This window comes from Amia ocellicauda, chromosome 4, assembly GCF_036373705.1.
Source record: "Amia ocellicauda isolate fAmiCal2 chromosome 4, fAmiCal2.hap1, whole genome shotgun sequence".
Classification (NCBI taxonomy): Eukaryota; Metazoa; Chordata; class Actinopteri; order Amiiformes; family Amiidae; genus Amia; species Amia ocellicauda.
This window is the reverse complement of record NC_089853.1, coordinates 8,267,936-8,291,957: the sequence shown is the minus strand read 5'-3', so window position 1 is coordinate 8,291,957 and position 24,022 is coordinate 8,267,936. Positions and strand designations below refer to the sequence as shown.

General features: G+C 41.5%; 1 protein-coding gene and 2 non-coding genes across 4 annotated transcripts; all 3 read left to right on the top strand.

The window, feature by feature from the left end:
• The first annotated feature begins 147 nt into the window (after positions 1-147).
• ipo7 (importin 7) lies at positions 148-23,779 on the top strand. 2 transcript variants are annotated; one of them, XM_066700849.1, is made up of 25 exons: positions 148-371; positions 4,923-5,004; positions 9,282-9,435; positions 9,533-9,691; positions 10,013-10,169; positions 10,541-10,630; positions 10,938-11,032; positions 11,213-11,297; positions 11,431-11,565; positions 12,427-12,526; positions 12,875-12,951; positions 14,682-14,798; positions 14,999-15,088; positions 15,453-15,618; positions 16,124-16,284; positions 16,944-17,072; positions 17,881-17,947; positions 18,091-18,216; positions 18,472-18,569; positions 18,664-18,759; positions 18,983-19,203; positions 19,627-19,832; positions 20,380-20,586; positions 20,850-20,966; positions 21,382-23,779. In XM_066700849.1, the coding sequence occupies exons 1-25, from the start codon at positions 288-290 to the stop codon at positions 21,477-21,479; spliced, it is 3,117 nt and encodes a 1,038-aa protein (XP_066556946.1). In that variant the 5' UTR covers positions 148-287; the 3' UTR covers positions 21,480-23,779. The 2 variants fall into 2 exon arrangements, with proteins under 2 accessions (XP_066556946.1, XP_066556947.1); XM_066700850.1 differs by having other exon boundaries at positions 149-371; positions 20,383-20,586.
• On the top strand, positions 12,170-12,350 carry LOC136748995 (small nucleolar RNA SNORA23). Its single transcript, XR_010816706.1, has one exon. It is a non-coding gene; the product is annotated as a small nucleolar RNA SNORA23 (small nucleolar RNA).
• Positions 13,201-13,381, top strand: LOC136748997 (small nucleolar RNA SNORA23). The gene has a single exon (XR_010816708.1). It is a non-coding gene; the product is annotated as a small nucleolar RNA SNORA23 (small nucleolar RNA).
• Positions 23,780-24,022: the final 243 nt, after the last annotated feature.

The window sequence follows — 24,022 nt, the reverse complement described above, 5'->3', positions numbered from 1 at the left end:
GGCCTTCATCCAGCAGTGTGTTGTGAGCAATTTGCTTCAAATCAAATGAAACCAAAACTACTAATAATTAACAAATAAATAAATAATAGCGTTGAACTTCAACTCCCAGAATGCACCACAACTACAACGGAAGTGCCATTAGAGAAATTGGCGCTGATCTATCCGGGTCCTCCGTTCGCCTCTTCCTTTCGCGCCGGCAGCTGAAGAACAGCGCGTCCATGTGCGCATCGACTGGGGCTTCATAGTTCACAGAACCCACCGAAACCGAGCCATATCCGAACCTAGACATGGATCCCAACTCTCTGATCGAGGCCCTCCGGGGGACCATGGACCCCAATTTGCGGGAGGCCGCCGAAAGACAGCTGAGTGAGGTAAGGCTGGAGGCTGGCGGAGCGGGCCTCACGGTAGGAATGGCATGGAGGAGTCCTGCCTGCGCCGGGGTACCGAGAGCACGGGAGACGGGGTGCCGGGGGAATCGTGCCGTCCGAAGGCCAAATGCGTTACTCGATCAGCCCGGGGACACGTTAGTGAAAAAGCGCCAGTGAATGAGCTGCTATAGACCGTACGTGCGCACGAACTTCTAGTGTAATGCCAGGTCACGGCACGACTGGCTCGGTTCTTGATTTCACCCTGCTGGCTGCTTGAACATTTTAAAGATCATACGTCGTGTTGTTTCTCAATCTTAACTTCATCTTTCAACATGTTCTCGTTGTCACTTGTTCGTCTTTTGACACGTATTGTCTCTGTAGATCGGCCACCAGTTCGAAATGAAACATCAAAAAGTTGATGGAAGTGAAATGGAGTCTTTCGTGTTCCGTAAATTCCAGTTCTTTTTTTTTTTTGCTGACTTTAAAGAGCGGTTTAATGCGGATGACTTTGAAGTTGGTGTTACCCGATGCCTCCTGGGGAAAATCGCAACTTTGCTCTGTGATCGTGTTGAAGTGTTGATGACACATGTTTAGGGCAGATTGAAACTGACTCGTGATATATAGTTGAGGGGGGGATTTCATGTCTGCAAGTTTTTATTGGGACTCCAGCACATGACGGATTTATTATTTTCCATTTCTAACACCGCTGTATTCATCGACCGAAGATGTGACCAGACATCGCCACTTTATACAAAATAGCAGCACGTTTTAACAACCTTCATCGGCTTCCTGTTCCGTAGGAGCGAATTGGCCATTGTAAAAAGTGAACCAATTCTGTTCTGTTGTGGAATGACATCATCGAGATGACGTCACACAGATGCTCGAACAGTTCATAAACGATACGACTGTAATACCAAAAAGCATATTTCCTTTTATAATTTATTTTGTCGTACCTTATTAGTACAGGACAACGTGATTGATATCGAGTGGTGTAATGCTTACAGTATCTTGGTTACCGGTTTCCTACATGACGTGCGGTCAGCTTTAACTGTCAAACCGGATTCGCTTTTATTTCCTTCTCCGGAATCTGCATCCGAAGTCCGTAATTAAGAGACGGATGCAGTGACCTGTGTTTCTGAAAACATTTTCACATATTGTAATTACTCTGTATACCCCAAGTGAAGTAATAACCCTCCTTTTCCACCAATAAACGCTAGTGTGGAGTTCAAATGCAAATCAAGTGTTCTTCTACATACAGCTAGAGAAGTGTCTCATCGGTGGAGAAGCGAGTCTGCTCGTCTATATATAGAGGGTTTAGACTTAATTGACACCTCTTATGACAGGTGGGTGGATGTAAGAGAGCTGTGTTGTGGGTTGTTAAAAGGATGCTCACATTTTGTCCCCTCTTTTTCATTTGAGACCATAATTTTCAACACCACAACTATTTTTTTTTATATAAATGCTTATGTTCCGGCTTTGTAACATTGTTCTCTCTGATATACATTTCTACCTTTCTGGTTCAGTTTAACATCTTCATGATTTATGTGACCCTTAAGCTTGATACCTGTCTAGGTTTTCATTAGAACCTCATTAGAGACTCTTAGTTTAAGTCTTTTATACTGAAAAAGTATTTTTTTCCACCTTCAAAACAAACCAAAAAATCAACAGAAGAATTTTACCTGTTGGATCCCAGGAATATTTTGACAGGTGTTTCAATTTCGAAACAGGGATAATGTGCAAAAGGTGAATTCATGGTACTGAGTGCTTGTCAATATTTTTGATTTGTTCCCCTGATGTCCTTTAGCTCTGAATGAAATCCATCAATAATTCATACAGATCTGTAAATGCTTTATGAACAACTGTTGCTGTAATGCATCGGGATTAAAATACCGCAGCTGACATCTAAACAAATGGCCAACATTTACCAGCCTGCTGTCAAAATGCCAACTTACTGGTTTTGTAGTCTTAACTGTAAATGTTGGTGTGATTTCTTCTATCGGAAGATACATATTCCTAGGCTAGTTGTGTGCATAACTGGATAACACATTGCATCTCGGTGAACTAACCAGCATTCATTTCATAAGAAATAAATAACATTTATGTTATAAAGAGAAAAGAGTGATGCAATTAACAATGTAAAAACAGTACACGAAGACTAATGAAATGATTTCTAGAAGGCATTCTTTAATTAGTGGCTGATTAAATAGGCTTTGGAAGTTTTTGATCATATTTTTCTGCAAGCGGAGCACAATTACAGTGCTTGCGTTCTGAACAGATAATGCAGGAAGCATCCTATTGTGATTGTGATTTACTGCATTCCTGCTACTAGCAAGTAGAATGAAACCAATTATGTCTTTGGAGAATTTATAGCTGGATTGTTTTTAGTTCAGCATTTCTGGGCCAGGTCATGAGTTATGTCACATTGGTACAAGGGGAGAAGTCTTCATAGGATGAGTGCACTGGTAACTACAACAGGATACAGAGTTGTTGAAAATTTGATGAGGTAAGGAGTCCTGTTGATAGGTTGAAACATTTATGAAAGCTACATGTTGCATGTTAACCTATGTTGGCTGTAAGTTTTACTTTTCCTCAGTGTTAAACTAGTTGGCTTCAATCACCAAAGAGTTAACAGAGGGTGGGGTCTGGGAGAACTATATTTTCCTGACACTTGTATATTCTGTCATTTTTAATTGGCAGATGAGGAAAGTGGAGGGGGGGAGGTGGGGACGCACGCAAATGGCAGTAGTTTGTCACAGGGAAACTCCATTAAGATGGTTAAGGAGCTCAGTGAGAATTGATTGATGCAAACAGAGAGCACAGCAGTGAGAGAGAGAGAGCGAGAGCGAGAGAGCGAGAGCGAGAGAGAGAGCCTGGCGGACCTCCAGAAAGCCAGTGTCAACTGCAGCCCAGGATTCCTCAGTGCTGACACTCATGCCAGGAAAGCTACACCAGTGACACTGCATAATCTCTTGTCACTGCTTTCATACACATTAGGAAGTGGACAGCAGTTTTCTCCTACTGGCCGTGTGTAGCTGGAGAAAAAACCTTAAGGTTGATTTTTTTTCTATAAATTCTTACCATATTGAGACAGTTTTTCTGCCTGCCGTTTATTTTGCATGTTTTCCCTGCAGTCCTGTCTAGCAAGAAAACGCTGAAACTCAGATATCAGTGTCACCGCTGACACAAAGCTTCATGCGCCATACCTGGAAACAATTCACTTGTCTGTGCTGCCAGTCCTGCCAAAGAAACGCACTGCATCACGTGACAACTTGTAGCATTCCTGTCAGGTGTTGCAAGGCTTGCGTTTAAACAGTAGTGTGTTGGTTCGTTTGGGTTAATTTGAAACAATAGTGTTTAAATTCTTCCACATCCACATTTTGAAGACCACTGTGACTGGACTGGTAGTATGCAGGGGATTATTTGTTTAGTGTGGGATGGCATCTCTGACTACCTTCTCCAGAAATGCTATTGACGAGGATACATTTCCCAACCAGGGGAAAACCCCATAGACTTCCAAAGGTCTGTCCCTGCTGCCAGTATTCGAGAGTACAGCTGTGATTCAGAGCATGCAGGATGAGACTGTAAGTCCCCAGGGAGAGCTGTTTTATTAAAGATTACATTAATACCACATGGAGATGTCCCAGAGAGATTTAACACTCTGGCACTGTGCTGAAGACATCCATCGGTTTAGCTTTTAGTACCCCAAAAAAATAAGAATGTCTGTAACGATTAAACTAAAATGAAACAAATGGCTCGTTGACCCGTGTTTGGTTCCTTGTTATCTCATCTCTCTACTGTATGAACTCATTATGGGGTGTTGAGTTGAGCCCAGAAGCCAATCATTTTATTGTGTCTCTAGCTGGGTTTAATTTAATGCATTTCGAGATTGTTCATGTTTTAAGGGAATGCTGACTCTCAAGCATGTACCAGATCATTTCAGTGTTTTTTCATGAACAGTCCTGATGTTTAAAGTCAAAATACTTACATAATCAGGTACAGGAGGTACGTCATTTTAAATGCCTCTTAAGGGGACCATAGTTGATATCTGCATGTCTTATGTCAGAGTACTGTCTATTTTTAAGACCACCAGAGATTAATTTAAACAGTTAATTTAACCCCTTTATGCCTTTTCCCAAGCCTAATACAGGTAATGCTTAAGAAACATTTAAAACCACCTACATTGTTTCCCTAGAGATCCTTAACATGGGTTTCACATGTTACTCATGAATACGTTTTGTATTTTTTATTATGATTCTTATAAAGCAAATCATGCATGCTTTGGATTGCTCTGAAATCCATATTCATTTGTGGTCCTTGTGTGGCCATCCTATCGTGTCTCTTGCATGAGTGAGAGGAATAGAAATGTGCAGAACAAAAACTAATGATGGCTTTGTGTTGAAAATATGTAAATGTTTTCCTTGTCTAGTGTGTGTCCATCCCTATGGTTTGTAAACTTTGTAAATGTAAATGAGTATAACTTTCAGAACTTACTTTGGTAAAGGCCAACATCTTGAGGCGTGGCTTCTGATTTGGTTCTCTTGTTTTGATTGGCAGGGTCACAGCCAGGTGAACTTCGTCTCCACCCTGCTTCAGGTGACCATGTCTGAACAGCTGGATCTGCCAGTCAGGCAAGCAGGTGAGCTCCCTGGGCCGGCAGGAGGCCCCCTTCCGCACCGTGTGGCCCAGTGTCCGTGTGAATGTAATGGTGTACCTGCTCATGTGCCTGGCCCTTGTGGGCATCTTATTTAAAAATGTCTAATGCTAAGATGCTTGCTATTGAATTGACGCAATCCCCATGTTACGGTACAGCAGTATTTTTGCTTGTGTGTGTGTGTGTGTGGTGATTCCTTTTTTTTTTTTTTTTTTTTGCTGTGCCTTTATACATTACTTTTTGAAATGTGAAACCATAAATGCAGGATACATTTATAATGGCTAGTCCTACACTCGTTAACTCACTTTTCAGAATACCTCATTCGGGATACGTGGGTATTCAGAATACTGTCTGTGAATGATGCACTTGGTAATAATGGACATTAATATAGATTCTGTGAAGAGGAAAAGGAAGTGGCTGTGCTGAAGGTTAAAGGACAACTTTGAAAAAACATAGTTTAAAAATGAAATGGAAGCCATTGGACCCATCGTGCTTGTTTGGTAAACTGCGTTTGTTTTTAATAGTTCCTTATTTGACAAGTTAAAGGACCGAGTTTGTGTCCTGAATTCCAATATGATTATTTCAGCCATATGGTTCATATTAGAAGAACAGCTGGTTAAGCTTTCAATCAGTCAGCAGGCTTCCAATATTCATTTTCCAAAAGACAAGCTCCCTGCTAGCATAGCCTTTAAATGAAGGCCTGAAACTTTCTCTACCAGCTTTTAATGCTTAAAAACTCCCATCTCCCTTTAAATGGCTGCACAAATTATAGAGGGGGAAAAAAAGATTAAGCCCTTTTCAAAGTGATGGCCAACAAGCATGTATGCCTGTATCATTTCTATAGAGCAATACCTACTAAAATGTTCCTGAATGATAAGTTCAACTTATTGCTATCATAAGACCGAACAATTATTTATTTATTTCTGAAAAACGTTTTTTGTGGCCTGTTTTTCTTTATCCTCCTGAATTTTGGAGGAAGAAAACTATTCTGAACTGAGAGAGTTGTTAAAATGTTGAGCTCACCAAAAAATATCATATATTTGTGTATAGGTCTGATGTGAAATCTCAACCCTATTGAACTGATCAAGTTTAAGATAGTTAGTCTAGCATTTAATAGTGTTGTGTGATGCTGTAGAAATTAGATCAGGAGGGAGTTCATGATGAATTGCCTGAGAAGGTTTGCAATGACAAGTGGTGCTGCCTTCAAAGATTTCGTAACAAAAAAAGGGGTTGCATGAACCAGAAGTATGAAAATGCTATAATTAAATATCTATAGGACTACAGACTTGGCTGCACTACCAGTTTCGGTACTTAGGTCCTTAAGTGGGTAACAATAGAAACGCGTGACCATCTTGAATTACACAAGGTGCATTAAAGGCATTGTTGAGTCTGCCGCAGTTGATGGGCTAACTCCACTCTGAGTGCTGAAATACGATCCTGTCACAGGGTAGGGGTGCTGTAAAAGTACATTGAAACATTCTCTCCAGCTACCTTACAGTAGTGGAGGTGATAATGTCAATTGTACATTTCAAATCCTGAAGAGAAAAAAAAATACTTATTGTATTAGATGCATATTAAAGTAGACTTCACGGTTTTGGATGCTGTACTTGGGCGTCTTGTGAGTTTCATTGCGCTGTTGCGAGTCCTAATCTCATGACTGATCCCGTCTGTGGGATATAGCCTAGCTGTCCCTAAACTGCATCTGATATCAATTTTGTGTGGTTACATTTTATAACGTGTTTTTCCCGCTTTCCTTCTGTTCATGGTAACTCTCAACCGAGCCATTCGAACCTCAGGGTACAGAAATTGGAGGGTTGACACTGGATTCCAGCAATAGTAGCAGTAACCTCTTCCCAACCAAGAATTCCCACCCTGCTGCACGAGTTAGCCTTCCATTGGATGGTTCATGTAATATATTCTTATACAGTCAGACAGGTGGTGTCGCTTGCTGCTGCAGCTTTTGCAAGCCTTGGTGTGCAGTGCACTGTGTTAGTCATGATCATCTGTGAAAGAGGCTTGCTGACAGCAAACTGCCACTGTGGTGATGGTCCTAGCTGTACAGTGATTGGACAGTTCCATAAGTGGAATGACATTTGCGGACTGAGGTCTGTATCCTGTGAATGATTCGAATACTCTTGCATGTAGTGGTTTGGAAGTCGCATGTGTGTTGGAATCTCACTGAAGACCTCCTTCTGAGATGGGATAGATTTTCCAGGCAGAGGAAAACCTCAAATATTTCCACAGGTCTGTCTGCACTGTCAGTATTGGTGAAAACAGCTGTGATTTGAATCATGTGACAGGAAGTCCCCAGGGAGTTTTTTTTTTTTTTAATTAAATGTTAACAGTTGCTCGTGTCTAGGGTGAATTGCAACAAAATAATACATTTTGCAATGCTTACATCAAAGTTTTGCAATACACATCATAATGCACTCACAAAGGCTTTGGGTTGGTAAGACTAGAAGCTGGTGAGGGTTTACACCTAAGCAGATATGCATTCAAGACTTTTTAAAATGGGAAGCATTTAAATACTTATTTTTCTAACCTTGAACTACATTTCAATTACTCGTATCTTTTAATGTAGGCTACTTGTTTTTATATTTCCAGACTTTACAGATGGTTACAACGGAGAGCACTGTTGGCACAACACAACCTCTGTTGAAAGGCCATTTCCTGGTTCACAGAGGGGACATGTAAAATCGCTATGGGTGCAGACTGGGAAACCAAAGGCAGAAGATACCTGCTCATTAAGTTCCTGTTTACAGTCTTTATGGCAGTTTTAGAAAAAGTATCTTCTAATTTCCTGTTCCATTTTGGAGAACTTGAGAAATTTCCATGGCATTTAGATATCGGCCATTTCTATAATTATCCCATGCTTGGGTTAAGGAACTATAGAAATGATTGCCAGTGCCAAAGAATATTGGTCTTCCTTGCTAATTCTGGTGGATGTATTTAATTGAACAGGAAAGCTGGTCCCAGGTAATGACATGCTCCTTTGATACAGGGATACAGCTGCCAGAAATGGTGTGATTTGTCAGGTCTTTTTTTATTCTTTGTTGGTGTTCCGGTTTTGCTATGGAAGTAGATGACAGATGGAGTTCAGAGCTTTGTGCTGTGGGTCTCTGCTGTGTCAGCAGTTCGAGTCTGGAGTCTGGATTATTTTTGTCAAGTGGCACAGACGCACATCTGTGTCAGCAGTCTAATGTCTGCTGTTAGGCCCAGTGACCCGGGAGCTGTTCCACAGAACAATTTACACCATCTCTCCACATTCAGAGCCACTCAGCTAAAGTACATGTTCTCAAGTGTGACCCACATTTAGATTATACTTCAACATGTGTATATATAATTCTAACAGCCTGTTAGTTTTTAATTCCTGATGGATCATTATATTTTGTTAACCCACGGCACTTTGATAGGAACAAGGCAAAGAGAATGTTTTTTTGGGTTGGGCTAGACCTTTATATTCAGAGAATGCTAATGGAATCTGCTTTGTACTGATTGGCATGATGTTAAATTTCCCATGACGAAATGTGGGGAAGTATACTTGTAAAGAAAGCAACATTTAATTGGAAGACCTTTCTAGTAACACTAACAAGTATTAAAAAAAAAAAAAAAAAGTTGCTTTATTGTTCCCTTCTTTTGTAAGGACTTTTTTTTCTTTGCTTAATTCTTTATCAATGCTGTGAGTTTATATGGATTGGTTCAACTGGTAAATACCGCTGGCAAACCCCACACACACAAGAAAAAATCGCTGCACAGTCATCGTGTACTCATGGGGAAGGAAGCTGGTCTTTTCTCACACTTGCCTTTACCAGCATGCCTTAGAGCCTTTGCTCAGCTGAGGGAAAAGAGGTTCTCTTACCAGACAGAAATCCATCATAGGCGTGCCTGTATAAAGAGTAATGTAGTCTTGTTCTAGAAACAGCCTTGAGTATATGTAAGGACATGGGACAACCTAGCAATTTACTTCAAGACAGTCTGTGCACATGGATTAGGGAGACCTGCAATAAATCATCTGTGTTGAAATCCTGACTTGGGGCCTTTTTAGCTATCCTTCATTGCACCTGATTAAAATGCACTTGGGAAGTCCACTTCCTGCTGCTGCTGTTCAGCTCCAGTGAATGCAAATTGAAGGCAGTTGGTGCTGCTTCCCTTCCACTGTTGACTTGACCTGTAGGATTTCAGCATGACCTCCCTTGCGGCTTCCAAAGCACTGCTGAGTTTGTCCAAGCAGAGACTGAACAGCCACGGTCTCCCGCTTTCAGGTGTGATCTACTTGAAGAACATGGTGACCCAGTACTGGAACGAGGGGGAAGGCACTAGTGGAGAGGCTTTGCCCACCACCATCCCAGAAGAGGACCGCCAGTTTATCCGAGACAACATCGTGGAGGCAATCATACACTCTCCGGAGCGCATAAGGTACTTGGCTGCCTAATCATAAGTGATGGCCCTAGTGACACCTGAAGGCTTTAAATTTGTACTAATTTATTATTATTTTCTTCTTTTTATGATACAGAGTACAACTCACGACTTGCATTCATCACATGATCAAGCACGACTACCCCGGCAAATGGACTGCAATCGTGGATAAGATTGGCTTCTACCTTCAGTCGGATAACAGCGCCGGCTGGCTGGGAATCCTCCTGTGTCTCTATCAGCTTGTGAAGAACTATGAGTAAGAGACCTTTTGTTTAGCACAGCCTCTAAAAATAGTTATACAGATTTTTTTTTTTTTACTTACTCCCTTTTTGGGGGAGGATTTGCAATCTTGGCTGTTCAGCAGCTTTTCCCAACTTTATATTCTGTTCAGTACTTGTCACATTTCTTCAGAATCCTCCCCCCTCCTCCTAATTATTGAACAGTATGTGGAGATCACCTGGGCTTAGTATTTTCTGACACTTGAGGACCTTCCATTTAAAGAATTGAGGACTCCCGTTAACTGCCTGGGTGTCATATACCCATCTGTTCTTTGGACCTAACGGTATTGATGTTTCAGGTACAAGAAACCAGACGAGCGCAGCCCATTGGTGGCAGCGATGCAGATCTTCATGCCTATGCTGAAGGATCGCTTTATCCAGCTCCTCCAAGACCCCTCCAGCCAGTCTGTGCTCATCCAGAAACAGATCTTCAAGATCCTGTATGCACTTTTCCAGGTTCGTGACGCGCACTAAAAATGGTCTGGGGCTCAGTGGTTGTATCCTCACTAAAAGCATATGGAGAGGGGGGAAAACAATTTCACTATTGTAGATATGGCAGAATTATGATTTATTTTAATAAAGTACATTCCAACTCATTTGCAGACTGGAGTCGTGCATCTTTGCTCTGTAAAGTAGATGCTGATGCCATCAGTGGGACAGAGGTGACCATCTGTTGGCCCGAGTCAGGGAATGCTTTTCATGTACAGTTGTACACCACAGCTGTACCTGTAGTGATGTCACCAGGGGGGTGGTAAGACCAGGTCTACCTCCGGAGGCACATTTAGAGAAGGGCAGCGAGGTGAACCGTGTCTGTTTGGTCTCCACAGTACAACCTGCCATTGGAGTTGATCAATCAGCAGAACCTGACCGAGTGGATGGAGATCTTGAAGCAAGTGGTGGACCGAGATGTGCCAGCAGTGAGTACTTAAAGCACACAGACAAGTTTGCATGTGTAACAATTATTAAAAAAAAATAAAAAATAGTGGTGGGAGTTTACAGAACAATCGAAGAGATCTTGGAGGTGTCGGGCTGCCCCATCACAAGGCTCTGGAAAATCATCCTTTTGTCCAATTCCAGATGCAAGTTGAAATGGGACTTCTCCATGCTGTACATTTTTTTGGCGAGGGTTGTCCTATAACTTGATTTGAACTGTGCCCTAAATGTCTGACTAATCTTTTCATCACTCCTCTAATGATTCATTCCCTGTCCTTCCCCCAATCTCAGGAGACCCTGCAGGTGGATGAGGACGAGCGGCCGGAGCTGCCCTGGTGGAAGTGCAAGAAGTGGGCCCTGCACATCCTGGCCCGGCTCTTTGAAAGGCATGTCACTTACTCGCCCTTCCTAACGACCAATCGTAAGCTCTGAGCTGTGAGCGCTCTAGTTGAGATTTTGGAGTGCTGGCGTACTTGCTTGTTTTTTGTTTGTTTTTTTCCTCTCGTTTATTAAACTGTAGTGCTCAAAGTTCAAGATCAAAAGTAACAACTATGTAACTTTTCTAGGTATGGCAGCCCCGGCAACATCTCCAAAGAGTACACAGAGTTCGCGGAGCTGTTCCTCAAGGGCTACGCAGTCTCTGCTCAGCAGGTAGAGCCGGAGAGACTCCTTTTTATGTATTTATTTATGTATTTATTTATTCATTTATTAAGTATGACATCTGCTCGAAGTCTCGTTTTGCTTTCCAAGCACAGAATGACTCATTTACTGTATTGTCTTACAGGTGTTATTGAAGGTCTTGTATCAGTATAAAGAAAAGCACTATGTAGCTCCCAGAGTACTGCAGCAGACGCTCAACTATATCAACCAGGGGGTGGCACACGCACTTACGTGGAAGAACCTCAAACCGCATATCCAGGTATGTTCAGAGCTCAGAACAGGGCTGAAACTGCACAAAGATCACCCCCAGCTGTGACACATGCTTGACTTATCTTATTAAGGATAAGTTTAATTTTCCTCATGTGTTAATCTTTCAATAAATGCAAATATTCTCTGCGTTTCAGTTTTTTTGTAACTGTGGTCAGAGGTAGAATCATTTACTTATCTTTTTACCTCAAGCATGGGTTTTTATGAGGATCTGGTTTAGCCGTGCCTCTCCAAATTACATTACACTTTGTTACAGGATGTTTTTTCCTCCTGCTTTCCATAAATGCATGAAAGATTATTCCCCCCCCCGGCCATTGGTGCAGTAACTAATATAATTTACACAAACTCTAATCACACATAATAGGATTAACCTTGAATAATTGTTTTGAGCTCATGCCCAAATTAATAACTTCAGTGTTTAGTAGTAATCCCATCTCATGCAATCCAGTAGCAGTTCACTCCTTTGCCACACAAAACTAAAGCAGCTCCTCGAGTCATAGGCTAACCCTGGGCTAATTACCTCTGTAATATCATTCTGTAATGTAATAAACTCCGCCGCTGATATTGTGATAGGATTTAGCATCCCTGGCTGCAGGTGGCCTGTGTGTGCGTGGCGACCGTCCGTGTTTAGTGCTGCTGTCCGTCTGCGTCCTGCAGTCTGGCCAGCAGTGCTCACACCACACCTGCGGCCACAGAGAAAGCGGAGATCATAGTACTGGTCTAGTGACGTCTCTGAGACACTCCACCACTGGCCAGCCTCCATAGTCTCCCACAGATCAACTCTTTTAGGGGATTAGTATTTCTGTTATGAGTGTTTGCTCAAGGTTGTGCATTTTGTGTTCTCGTCATACAGGGCATCATTCAGGATGTGGTCTTTCCACTGATGTGTTACACAGACACTGACGAGGAGCTCTGGCAAGAAGATCCTTACGAGTACATTCGCATGAAGTTCGGTAAGAGGCCGTCGGTAGATCTGTGGGGAACTGATGATGGGCATCCTATAGTGAGTTATGAAAAGTAGTCTTTGCCTCCCACCCCTTTTTTTTTATTTTTTTATATCCAAACACGAACAGCCTGCTTGCTACTACCAGATTAGAGCAAGTATTTAGCTCTGCCAGATCTGAAGCCAGTGCGATGCTTATTATAAAACATCTGAATAATCTCGAGTGACAAATCTGATCTGTCCATACCGCAAATTTAACTGAGCTTTTCCAGCCGCAGTTTCGCCCGCTGTAGCTTTTGCTGAAATCTTTGATTGTGTTTAAAAAAAATAAATCTTAACTTTTGTTTCTCCCACACAGACGTGTTTGAAGATTTCATCTCCCCGACGACAGCTGCACAAACTCTGCTCTTCACTGCATGTAGTAAGAGAAAAGAAGTGAGTTTGGGCTATAATATCATTGTGTTTACTGTTTTACTTTATCTTTTAGTTTTGAGTTTGTGAAATAAAATCTCATCCACCCAGTTCCTTAAAGATTTTAAAAATATAATAGACTTTTGACACTCATTTTGTATTTTCCTTTTGCTCCATGTGCCAGCAATCTTTTAAGAAAAAAGAAAAAAAAGATGTATACATCTTCCTGTGTTGACTCACTTGAGTCGTCCCAAGGCTTTGCCTGGCTGCAGGTGGCCTGTGTGTGCGTGGCGACCGTCCGTGTTTAGTGCTGCTGTCCGTCTGCGTCCTGCAGTCTGGCCAGCAGTGCTCACACCACACCTGCGGCCACAGAGAAAGCGGAGATCATAGTACTGGTCTAGTGACGTCTCTGAGACACTCCACCACTGGCCAGCCTCCATAGTCTCCCACAAGCCTCCTGTTGTATAGATCATAAGATGCCTACGAAGTCTAATAATATGGTTATACTCTTACTGTAATGCAGATGTTCATAAGCACCTCCTCATGTCCAGTTTCTCTAGCTGGAGCAAGATCTAAATATCCCTGTAATTTCATTGGATGCTGTCCCAGGCCCTGAGACCCTTTGTTGAATATGAGTGTATAAGTAGAGGAGAGGATACAGTGCTTGTGTGAATAGGGGTGGACAATTTGAACATAAATTAATATCATGATATGTTCCACTGTCTGGGGCGATAACTGATATACAAGATGTGTGTGTGTGTGTGTGTGTATGTATGTATATATATATATAATATATACAAATCTGAATGAAATTTTAGGAGCACTTCAAAAAATAACTGACAAAAGACTGCTTTTAACCGTATAAAACCTGAAAGGGTGAGGCATTGGACATAGTATGCACCTGAAAATCTGTAATTTTTCCAAACTAACTTTAAGCTTCAATCCCCTGGACTGCTGTTTTTTCCACGTTTGGCTAACACAATCTGATAACAGTAGTGTTTGTTGGTCGAGATCAGATACTTTGAAGCCAAACCAGTTGTCTACCCGGTCAACCTCTTTACTCTTTCATAGTCTTCACTCACCCTTGATGTTTCTCTTTTGCACTCATTTTATAAAATCTTCTGATGCTTTTGTTGTAGTTAACAAAGGGAGTTCACTAGCCTACGTTCATTAACTCTGCAGATGCACACCTATTTGTAACATTGATTGGTGACATTATTACTCGATTTGTTAGTAGACACCTTTATACAGGGTGACTTACAATTGTTAGAAGATATCACATTATTTTTTACATTTAGCCATTTATACAGCTGGGCATTTATTGGATTAATCTAGATAAAGGACCTTGCTCAAGGGTACAACAGCAGTACACCCACCTGGGATTGAACCCACAACACTGTTCCACAGTCCAGAGCCCTAACCACTACTCCACACTGCTGCCCGAGCAAAGTCCGTTCATGTGAACAAAATAGCACAATAATATAATGTGCTTCTTGTTTTATTTCTTAGTCACAGTATGTTTATAATAAAAGCAAAAAAGGTGCAATTATTGTATCCATTTTATACTATCAGTTTTATAGTATCAATTTTGAACAAAACACTATAGTCCTAAATGCCTTATTAAATGAATGTATTAATTTATTACATATTCCATGATATGACAAAATCCATATCACAGCACAACGTCACACCAGTATTCACATTCATACCAGTGTACCGCCCACCCCTAATGTGAATTGGGTTTTGTGGTATAGGTGCTGCAGAAAACCATGGGCTTCTGCTACCAGATCCTCACGGACCCCGCAGCTGACCCACGCAAGAAGGATGGGGCCCTGCATATGATCGGGTCCTTGGCTGAGGTTTTATTGAAGGTAATTTTCTCATGTAGTAAGTAGAATGTTTACCAGCAGTTAAATTATTTGCCTTCATATCTATGATTTGTTTTTACATCCGGGAAATCTATTGTGCTAGGACAGATTCTTAGATTATTCACAAATCGATTAGTCTTGTATTAGACTTATCTAAATGGATGGATCTGACAACCCCTACCTACACATGCATGTCCCCACAGAAAAAGATCTACAAAGACCAGATGGAGTTCATGCTACAGAACCATGTCTTCCCGCTGTTCAGCAGTGAGCTGGGCTACATGAGAGCCAGGGTAAGATGACTGCATAATTGAACTTCCAACATATTTTAAAAGCTGCTTACGATGTTTTTTGGTTTTATGGCATGGTATATACGATAGCTCTAGATGTAGTTCTTCACTTCTAACTGGGTGTCCTGAATCAAAGATTTAAACTAAATGGATCTTCCATTTGTAATGTTATTCCTAAATCATCCCTCCCTTTATGTGCAGTGCTTTGCAAAATGGATCTATTACTACATTTAACATTATTCCTTACTTTAAATAACCTGCTATTGAAAGGTGTGATATTCTAGTATTAGTCTGCCGGCATGTTGAGGATGTAGGCATGCTGTACAGGGCTTATGGTAAGCTGTCTCTCTGATCTGTAATGTTTCAGGCCTGCTGGGTTCTCCATTATTTCTGTGAGGTGAAATTTAAGATTGACCAGAACCTACAGACAGCCCTGGAGCTCACGAGACGCTGTCTGATCAATGACAATGAAATGCCAGTGAAAGTTGAGGCTGCCATTGCCCTACAAGTTCTCATCAGCAACCAGGAGAAAGGTGTGATTTTCATTTTCCCCTTCAAATCCTGCGTTTGTACTAAATATCAGTGATTTTCATTGGCGGGCGAAGAATGTGAGCGAGTAACCCACTAACGAAAGGTTTCCTGCTTAATACTTTGCCTTAAGTGCTCTTAATCAATACACCAGCCCTTTTGATAAGTCTGCAGGCCGGTGTCTCTAAATTAGTTTTGTTTGTATCGGGAACCACTTTCAGCTTAAGTGCTTCTTGTTCAGAATCTTGTTTACTGGATTTAGAGGGTAATCGGGTAGATTTAAACATACCCCGAGAGCAAGGAACGCTGACGAATCAGTTAAGCTCTTTAACTCTTCTGTGATCTTGTGACTCGGCTCTTCTGAGCTCCTACCTACAGATATTGTCAGATTTGATTTGGAGTTTGTGTAAATTGGCAAATTTTAGGAAGCTTTTATTATGTCACATTATGATGCTGCCTTTTAGAGAATACATTTTTTTTAAATCCTGTCTCTATGCTTGATTCTTCCAGCTAAAGAGTACATCACTCCCTTCATCAGACCAGTAATGCAGGCGCTCCTGCACATTGTGCGAGAGACTGAGAACGATGACCTCACCAACGTCATCCAGAAGATGATCTGCGAGTACAGTGAGGAGGTCACGCCCATCGCTGTGGAGATGACCCAGCACTTGGTGAGTTTCCAATCGGCACCTGCTACACTGCACAGCAGGGAGGTCAGAGCAGGCATCAATCCGTATTGGCTCGGGAGTATCGGGATCTATTGAAGCAAATCCAAATAGGGCTCAGATGTCACTAGTTAAGATAAGAATGTACAGATGGGTTGGGGAGGGATGGAGAAGGGAGTGAGACCGTTTCGGGAAGTATATCTGCTTAATTGCAAAGTGCCAGTAAATGTGTCCCCTGGCTTGCAGCTGTACATTTCTGTTCTCGCAGTGATGAGGAATGTCTTTTGAATCTTGCTTTTGTGAGTTACTCTATATAAACTGCTGGGTCCTGCCGGCATGCAGAGAGATCTTGAACTGCCAGGTGAAACTGTCAGACTGCCTTCTCTCCCTGCAATTGCTGGAATAATAAATAATAATAAAGTGCTGTGGATAAATCTGAACCTAAATTAAAACAGATTACTTTATTCTTCGACAAATCGAAGGTAGACAAAACCATATAAACTTGTTGGAACTGTAACATGTTGATGAATTAACGGATGCACTGTTTTGCTAAAAAAAAATTATAAGCAAGGCGTTGATCTTGCAGTGTCATTTATCCATTTTGCACAATGGCCCTGTACGCAAGAGCATGTGAGTTCAAACCGCTGCTTTCCCTCGTCCTGCAGGCGATGACATTCAACCAGGTGATCCAGACGGGTCCAGATGAGGAGGGCGGTGACGACAAGGCTGTGACAGCCATGGGCATCCTCAACACCATCGACACCCTGCTCAGTGTGGTGGAGGACCACAAAGAGGTCAGTGGTGCTTCTATCCTGTCCCATACTCACCTCCACTTCTCTGCCCATGGATGGTCTGGTTGAACCCTAGCTTGTGGAGGCTGTCTCAAACAAAAAAATCTTAGTGCTTATATCCATGTGCGAATGGAGGTATGAATGTTCTTTTTTTTTTTTTTCATTCACTGGTTTCCTACATGTTACTGCCCCTGCAGCTGCCTGTGGAGTCCAGGAGTCTCAGAAATGGCTTTAGTTGTAGGCAGTTGGGACATAACTGGCTGTCTGCTCAAAGTAAAAAAAAAAAAAAAAGTCAGTCAGTCACTAGAGTGGTGTATTTTTATATTTGTATTTTTCCTCTGTCAGAAATGAACTAATCCAAGAAGGAATTGTGCATTTCCATAACTTTCTGTTTTGATTTTCCACTGAGGCATATGTTAAAGAGCATCTTGTAACAGTCTTCAGTATGTAGGCTTTTTATGTTGAAGTGGGGAGTTTTTGGACCATAGAGGCAGTCCATCATCTTTGAAATTGACCTACTTCAGAGAGCTTAAAAAATGTATCCTATAGCATCTGGGGAAAAAGTCCCTTGACCCCCAAATGCATATATTAAAGACAGAGAAAGAAGTTTACACCATTAACTTTAGGCTTTCTCTCTGATCTCTCAATCTCATAAATTATAAATAATAAATGTAATGAATTCATGCTTCTTCATTTAAGAGGAATCTTGTTTAAGATGGTCTTCAGTCACTTCTCTCCTGAGATCAGCTTTGATAGGAGCCGTTCCAGAGTGTCTTTTGGAGACTAAAGGTGTGAACCCGTCTTATTTCAGATCACCCAGCAATTGGAAGGAATCTGTCTGCAGGTCATCGGGACCGTGTTACAGCAGCACGTTTTGGGTAAGTATCTTAATTAAGGCAGTGTGCTTTTGTGCAGGAATGCGTAGGATCCAAATTCCACTTTGTACTGTCGAACTACACGCAGTTTGACTCTGTAGTGTAATTGTTAATGCTGATAGTCGGTGGTGTCTTTTTTTCCCCAGAGTTCTATGAGGAGATCCTCTCTCTGGCCCATAGTTTGACGTGTCAACAGGTATCCCCGCAGATGTGGCAGCTCTTACCGCTGGTCTTCGAGGTCTTCCAGCAGGATGGGTTTGACTACTTCACAGGTACGTGGTCCGTCTCCATCCCAATCTTTGATATTGACCAGTGCACCAAGTTTGAGACCAAAAAAACTAAAATTTCAAATGACTTGCTTTTATTTATTATATATAAAAATAGTTTTCTGAATGCATGTCTTGGAAACATGTACATGTACAGTACAGTGATTGGGTCATTCTATGAACTGAATGTTATTACACATTTACAGAAATTATACACGCAACACAAATTAATGGTTGTCTGAATGGTTTGGTCTTTCACAGATATGATGCCTCTGTTACATAACTACATCACAGTCGACACAGACACACTACTGTCTGACACCAAATACCTTGAAATGATCTACAGCATGTGCAAAAAGGTAAGGAATATCTGTATAATTGCTTTAATAGGGTAGTGTAATTGTGTAGCTGTCTGGGGGGCTTTTATTAAGAGCAATGATCCTCACTTTGCAGGTCCTGACAGGAGATGCGGGCGAGGATGCCGAGTGCCACGCAGCTAAGCTATTGGAAGTCGTCATTCTGCAGTGCAAAGGGCGCGGCATTGACCAGGTTAGTGTACTTCAACGCCTAGTGCAGCCCCCACACAGCACTGTTTAATGCACAGAGCTGGGGTGGCACATACGGAGTCCCTCACCTGCTCTTTAAACCATGCTTCCGGCCTACTGTTCTTAAATTAGAGCAGCCTTCTGTCTCTCTCCAGCGAGTGGAAACATGAATTGATCTTCATTTTTGCATCTGCGCAGTCGGTGTGAACGATGTGCCTTTCCTGCAGGTGGTGCCCTTGTTCGTGGCAGCGGCCCTGGAGAGGCTGACGAGGGAGGTGAAGACGAGTGAGCTGAGGACCATGTGTCTGCAGGTGGCCATCGCTGGGCTGTACTACAGCCCCCCACTGCTGCTCAACACGCTGGAGAACCTGCGCTTCCCCAACAACACGGAGCCCATCACCAACCACTTTATCACGCAGTGGCTCAATGACGTTGACTGCTTCCTCGGGTGAGTTGGGCAGGCCTTGCTCTTCAACGCTCTCTGCGGTTACATTTCGGCCACCAGTGCGTCTCGTGGCCGAGGATGGCGTTCTTCTGATATCTGCAATTTGGGGGGTTTTAATGCCACTGAGCTCGTCTCATTGGTTTGGGTTGCTGCAGGTTAGGATGAATTCGCTTTCTGTCTTTAGACATGTTTTATAGCTCCTGTGCGGCTGGATTTAGTAATGTAGTAATCCTTCAGTGCAGGGGTGTCATTAAAAGGTGATAATGAGTTCGTAGTTCAAGTAAATTAATGACTGCAGTGTGTGCAAGCGAGAGAGTGCTTACGTGCTGAATCTTGAGAAGAAACTCAGTATTAGCTTGGCTGTGAGCGTGCTCTGATACCGTGCGGAGACCCCTGCTGACTCCCTTGTGTTCGGTGTGCTCCTAGGCTCCACGACAGGAAGATGTGTGTGCTGGGTCTGTGCGCGCTGATTGACATGGAACAGAGGCCGCAGGTGGTCAACCAGGTGGCCGGCCAGCTGATCCCAGCAGCCATCCTGCTCTTCAACGGGCTGAAGAGGGCGTACGCCTGCCGGGCCGAGCACGAGAACGACGAGGACGACGACGAGGACGGGGAGGACGAAGAGGAGAACGGTAAGGGGCGTGGGTGGCGTCTTGTGAACTTCGGGAAGTCCGGTTTAAGACCGAGCTGCCGCCTTGCTCTCCTCTGGCTGCAACGTTTTTTTGAGCAGGAACTTGAATATGGTGAACTTGCATCCTGGGGGGCACTTTGTGGACATTCATTATCACCACCATTTTGGTGTAGTGCAGATTTAAAAAAAAAAAAAAGTCTCAACACATATAAAATGAAGCCAACTAAAATGTTATATAATCAAGATATAGCCTAAATATATCCTAAAATGAATGGTGAATATAATTAATCTGATTTTAAAACCCAGATTAATGTATGTTCTTTTAATAAATATGGCCTTGGTTACCCCCCGCCCCCCAAACCTTTATCAGTTTAATCCAAATCAGAATTTTAAAATAACCCCCCACCACTTGCAAAAACTTTGATGTTAAAGAATTACCATTTCCTTGGTAAGCGCTTCAAAGAACTCGCTGAGCTTTCTCACCGGGGACATACACTGAGCAGGAGAGAAGGATTTTTGCTGATCGGGGGGTATGTGCTTATCGACAGAAGAGCTGGGCAGTGACGAGGATGATATCGATGAAGAAGGGCAGGAATACCTGGAGATGCTGGCCAAGCAGGCGGGGGAGGATGGCGACGACGAGGACTGGGAGGAGGATGACGCTGAGGAGACGGCCCTTGAGGGGTACACCACAGCTGTGGACGATGAGGACAACCCTGTGGACGAGTACCAGATCTTCAAAGTCATCCTACAGAGTAAGCACACCCGGAAGACAAACTGCGTGCTGCCCGACACCCCTAGATTGGTTTCAGGCTGAGATCAGTGGGGGGAGAATAATAAAATGTAGACTCCCTAAACATGTCTTCCCCTTCCTTCTTAGTTGTTACGTTGCTTTTTATAGAGGTGGCAGTCTTTGGTATTTCAGCCTGGTGCTCAACAGAAAATTAACAGATACTGGATTTTTTATATTAATAAGAAGACAAAGAACAGACATTATAGTTGTTTTTTTAAATTCCAGATCTTCAGAATCGGGACCCAGCATGGTACCAGGCACTCACACACACACTCGATGAGGAACAAGGAAAGCAACTCCAAGACATCGCCACTCTGGCAGATCAAAGACGGGCAGCCCATGGTATGTTCAGTACTCAACATCCTCTTAGGGTAAATGTGTGCTTATAGAGTGAAGATTGGTAGTTTGAGCTCAGGGCTAATGGGTACCTGTTTCAAATAGAATCTTCAAGTCTTTTCTATTCTGTTAATTATCCCTAGTTGGGATCAGATGAGAGAAATTCTTGCTCAGATTTTTTTTTTGTTTATTGTGTGAAAGGACTAATTTGTCTTTGCATCACATTTAGGGCAGATTAAATAGGTCCAGGTAGAAGATAGAGAAACTACTACCAGGAACTGATGTTTGTTGGATAGTACTGTGTGTAGTAGACCGTGACTTGGTACTTCTGGCAACAGACTTGAACTTATCTTTTGAATAACTGTTGGAAAACCAAAAGTGCATTTAACACACTCTTGTTCTTGTTTCTCTCTTTTCTCAGAGTCAAAAATGATCGAGAAACACGGCGGATACAAGTTCACAGCTCCAGTGGTGCCAACCAACTTCAATTTTGGGGGCAATGCTCCGGGAATGAATTGAATCTTCCCTTCCTTTCCTTACTCTGTGACTGATTGTAGTGAAAAGCTTGTGTTGTTCCCTCACGTAGTGGTTCCAGAACTGGGTCTTCTCACTCACTCTTCAATTTGACTGTACTGAATTGGACATAGCACCAGAAGATGTGGGAAGGCAACCAAATGCGACCTATGGCTGGGAAAACTAACCAAGAACTTGGAACTTGAAAAACAAAATAAAATAAAAAAAGAAAAAAATCAAGCTCTGAACAGCATTCTTATGGAGTCCTGGAGGGGATGTCATGACGGCAGCTTTTTTTTTTTCTTCAACAAAAATTATGGGGATTCAAAAAAAAAAAGAAATCAATGACAATATGACTAAACGTCTCATCAGTTTCACAGTATAGGCTAGAAGGCCACTCTTTAAATTATACCTGTGGCAGTAGTGTTTGTCTAGATTTTTGCATTAACAAATTCCCATGTTTGTAATGTATATAAGCCAAGGTACTATATAAGCCTTGCAGAATAACCTTAGGCATTTGAAAGGCGTAAGCGAGTGTATTCATATGTAGCATATTGGATACTTGTCATAGCACTACGTGATGCCTGATATCTGTAAATTAACTAGCACTTTCATATTCAGGTCTCCTAGCCTTCTGTATCAGACTGCAAATTTGTAAAATCAATGGAGAATATTTAAAAATAAGAAAATGGATCTGTAACTTTGTTACTCAGCAAGCAACTTAACTGATCTGGTTACAGCTGGTTGTCACATGAATTTGGTTACTGTTGAATAATCAGTGGCATTTTGTTGCTGCTAAAAATGGCAACTTCTGGGGTTTTGTTTTTCTTTTTTTATGACAAAAAAAACAGCTCTTGGTGTTCAATTTGGATACAAGACATTTGTGTTGTACGCACTGAAAGTATGATGAATACTTCATTGAAGCATGTACAATTGGACTTCGCATATAAGCTCTTATTTTGAGTTAAATGAATCTCAAGCATCCGGTTGATGTATGGATGAACAATCTATATATACAGCAAAATATTAAAAACTAAAATTGGGTTACATGTCACAGTTTTTACTTTTCAAAAAAGTATGGTTCTTTCAGATCAATAGCTCCTCTGAACGGAGAGTAGAGGCTTTCAGGTTAGCATCTGAACTTGTCATTCATACCTTTAACTAAGGTAAAACCAACAGTTCCAAGACACGTGTGGGTGCATACAGCAGTGTTTAATATATGATTAAGTAGTAAAGTAGGGTCTGAATCTGGTCTTCTGAAACATGATTTTATTGTAGTTGCAATGTTTTTACATTGCTTGCAAGAAAAGAAAGAAAACAAGTGCACATACATACAAACTGGTATTCCAATTAAGTTAATACATTTGTAAAACTTGCAATTGAATGTGTTCCAAGTAAACTCAAAATAGCCTTGTTTTATATAAATTAAGGTGAACATAAATTTAATCGAGAAGTTAACTCTTTGGCAGATTGTAGAATAATATCCTACTTATCTGGGCTACGTCTAGTTGTGATCAGTACCATTTACACAAATGATGGAGGGATATGAAGGTTCCAAACCCTTGAAAATGTGGATTTTACATGTTAGCTAGCATTTTTAATGCAATAAAATAAGCTATTTTTTGTATCCTCTTGCTGTGGGTAGTTATACACAACTTGGTGTTTGAAAGTTTTTCAGCAAGTTCTAGATAACATTTCCCCCTTACATTCAGTGCATTTTTAAAGGCTGATGCCTGTCATTTAAGATACTTTAAAAACTATTTAAGAGATTGACAGATGTTCAAAGTACACTGACCCTTGTAGATACCAATAAGTCACTTTACTTACAGTGGCAGCAAGAAGTTGAAATGTGTCACATTTTGTCAAAGGCTAATGGTTGCCTTTCCTGAAGTAAAAAAAAAACAATGAAAAACCCTGTTCACTAAATTTGGTCAAAGGCTAATGGTTGCCTTTCCTGAAGTCAAACAATTCCGGTACACAATTTGATTAATTTGGGTTTGCCCCAAATTGTGTGAAACTTTTACAATGAGAAAGTAACAATCAAAACTTTAAATCCAGGTAGGTCTGTTGACATTAACAAATGTAATGTGCTTGAATATTGCAGTGTTTAATACTCAAAATGTTCAGTCCCAGGTTGTTGTTTTATTTTTTTTTCTTTATCTTGAAGGGGAGGGTGATGCTGATCTTCATATCTTAAATTTGTTTACATGGCTAATGTATGTAGATATGCACAAGCATGTCATTTTATGTGCAATTCACTCTAAATATTATTTTACATGAATTAAACTTTTGTAGGCTCTCTGAAACCTCTTACATTGACCATTTGTGTGTGACCTGATACATAGTACCAAAATAGAAATAATCTAACCTAGGCCTGCAAAAACATACGTCCTTTCTCTTGCTAAACAAACTGTAATGTTATAATATTGTAGATAATCCAATATTTCAGTTTGAAATTAATCATTTAACGATTGTGTGATTAATACAACAATATAGAACACTTACACTTTTTTCATTTATTATTAGATCTTTACAATTAAGACACGTTC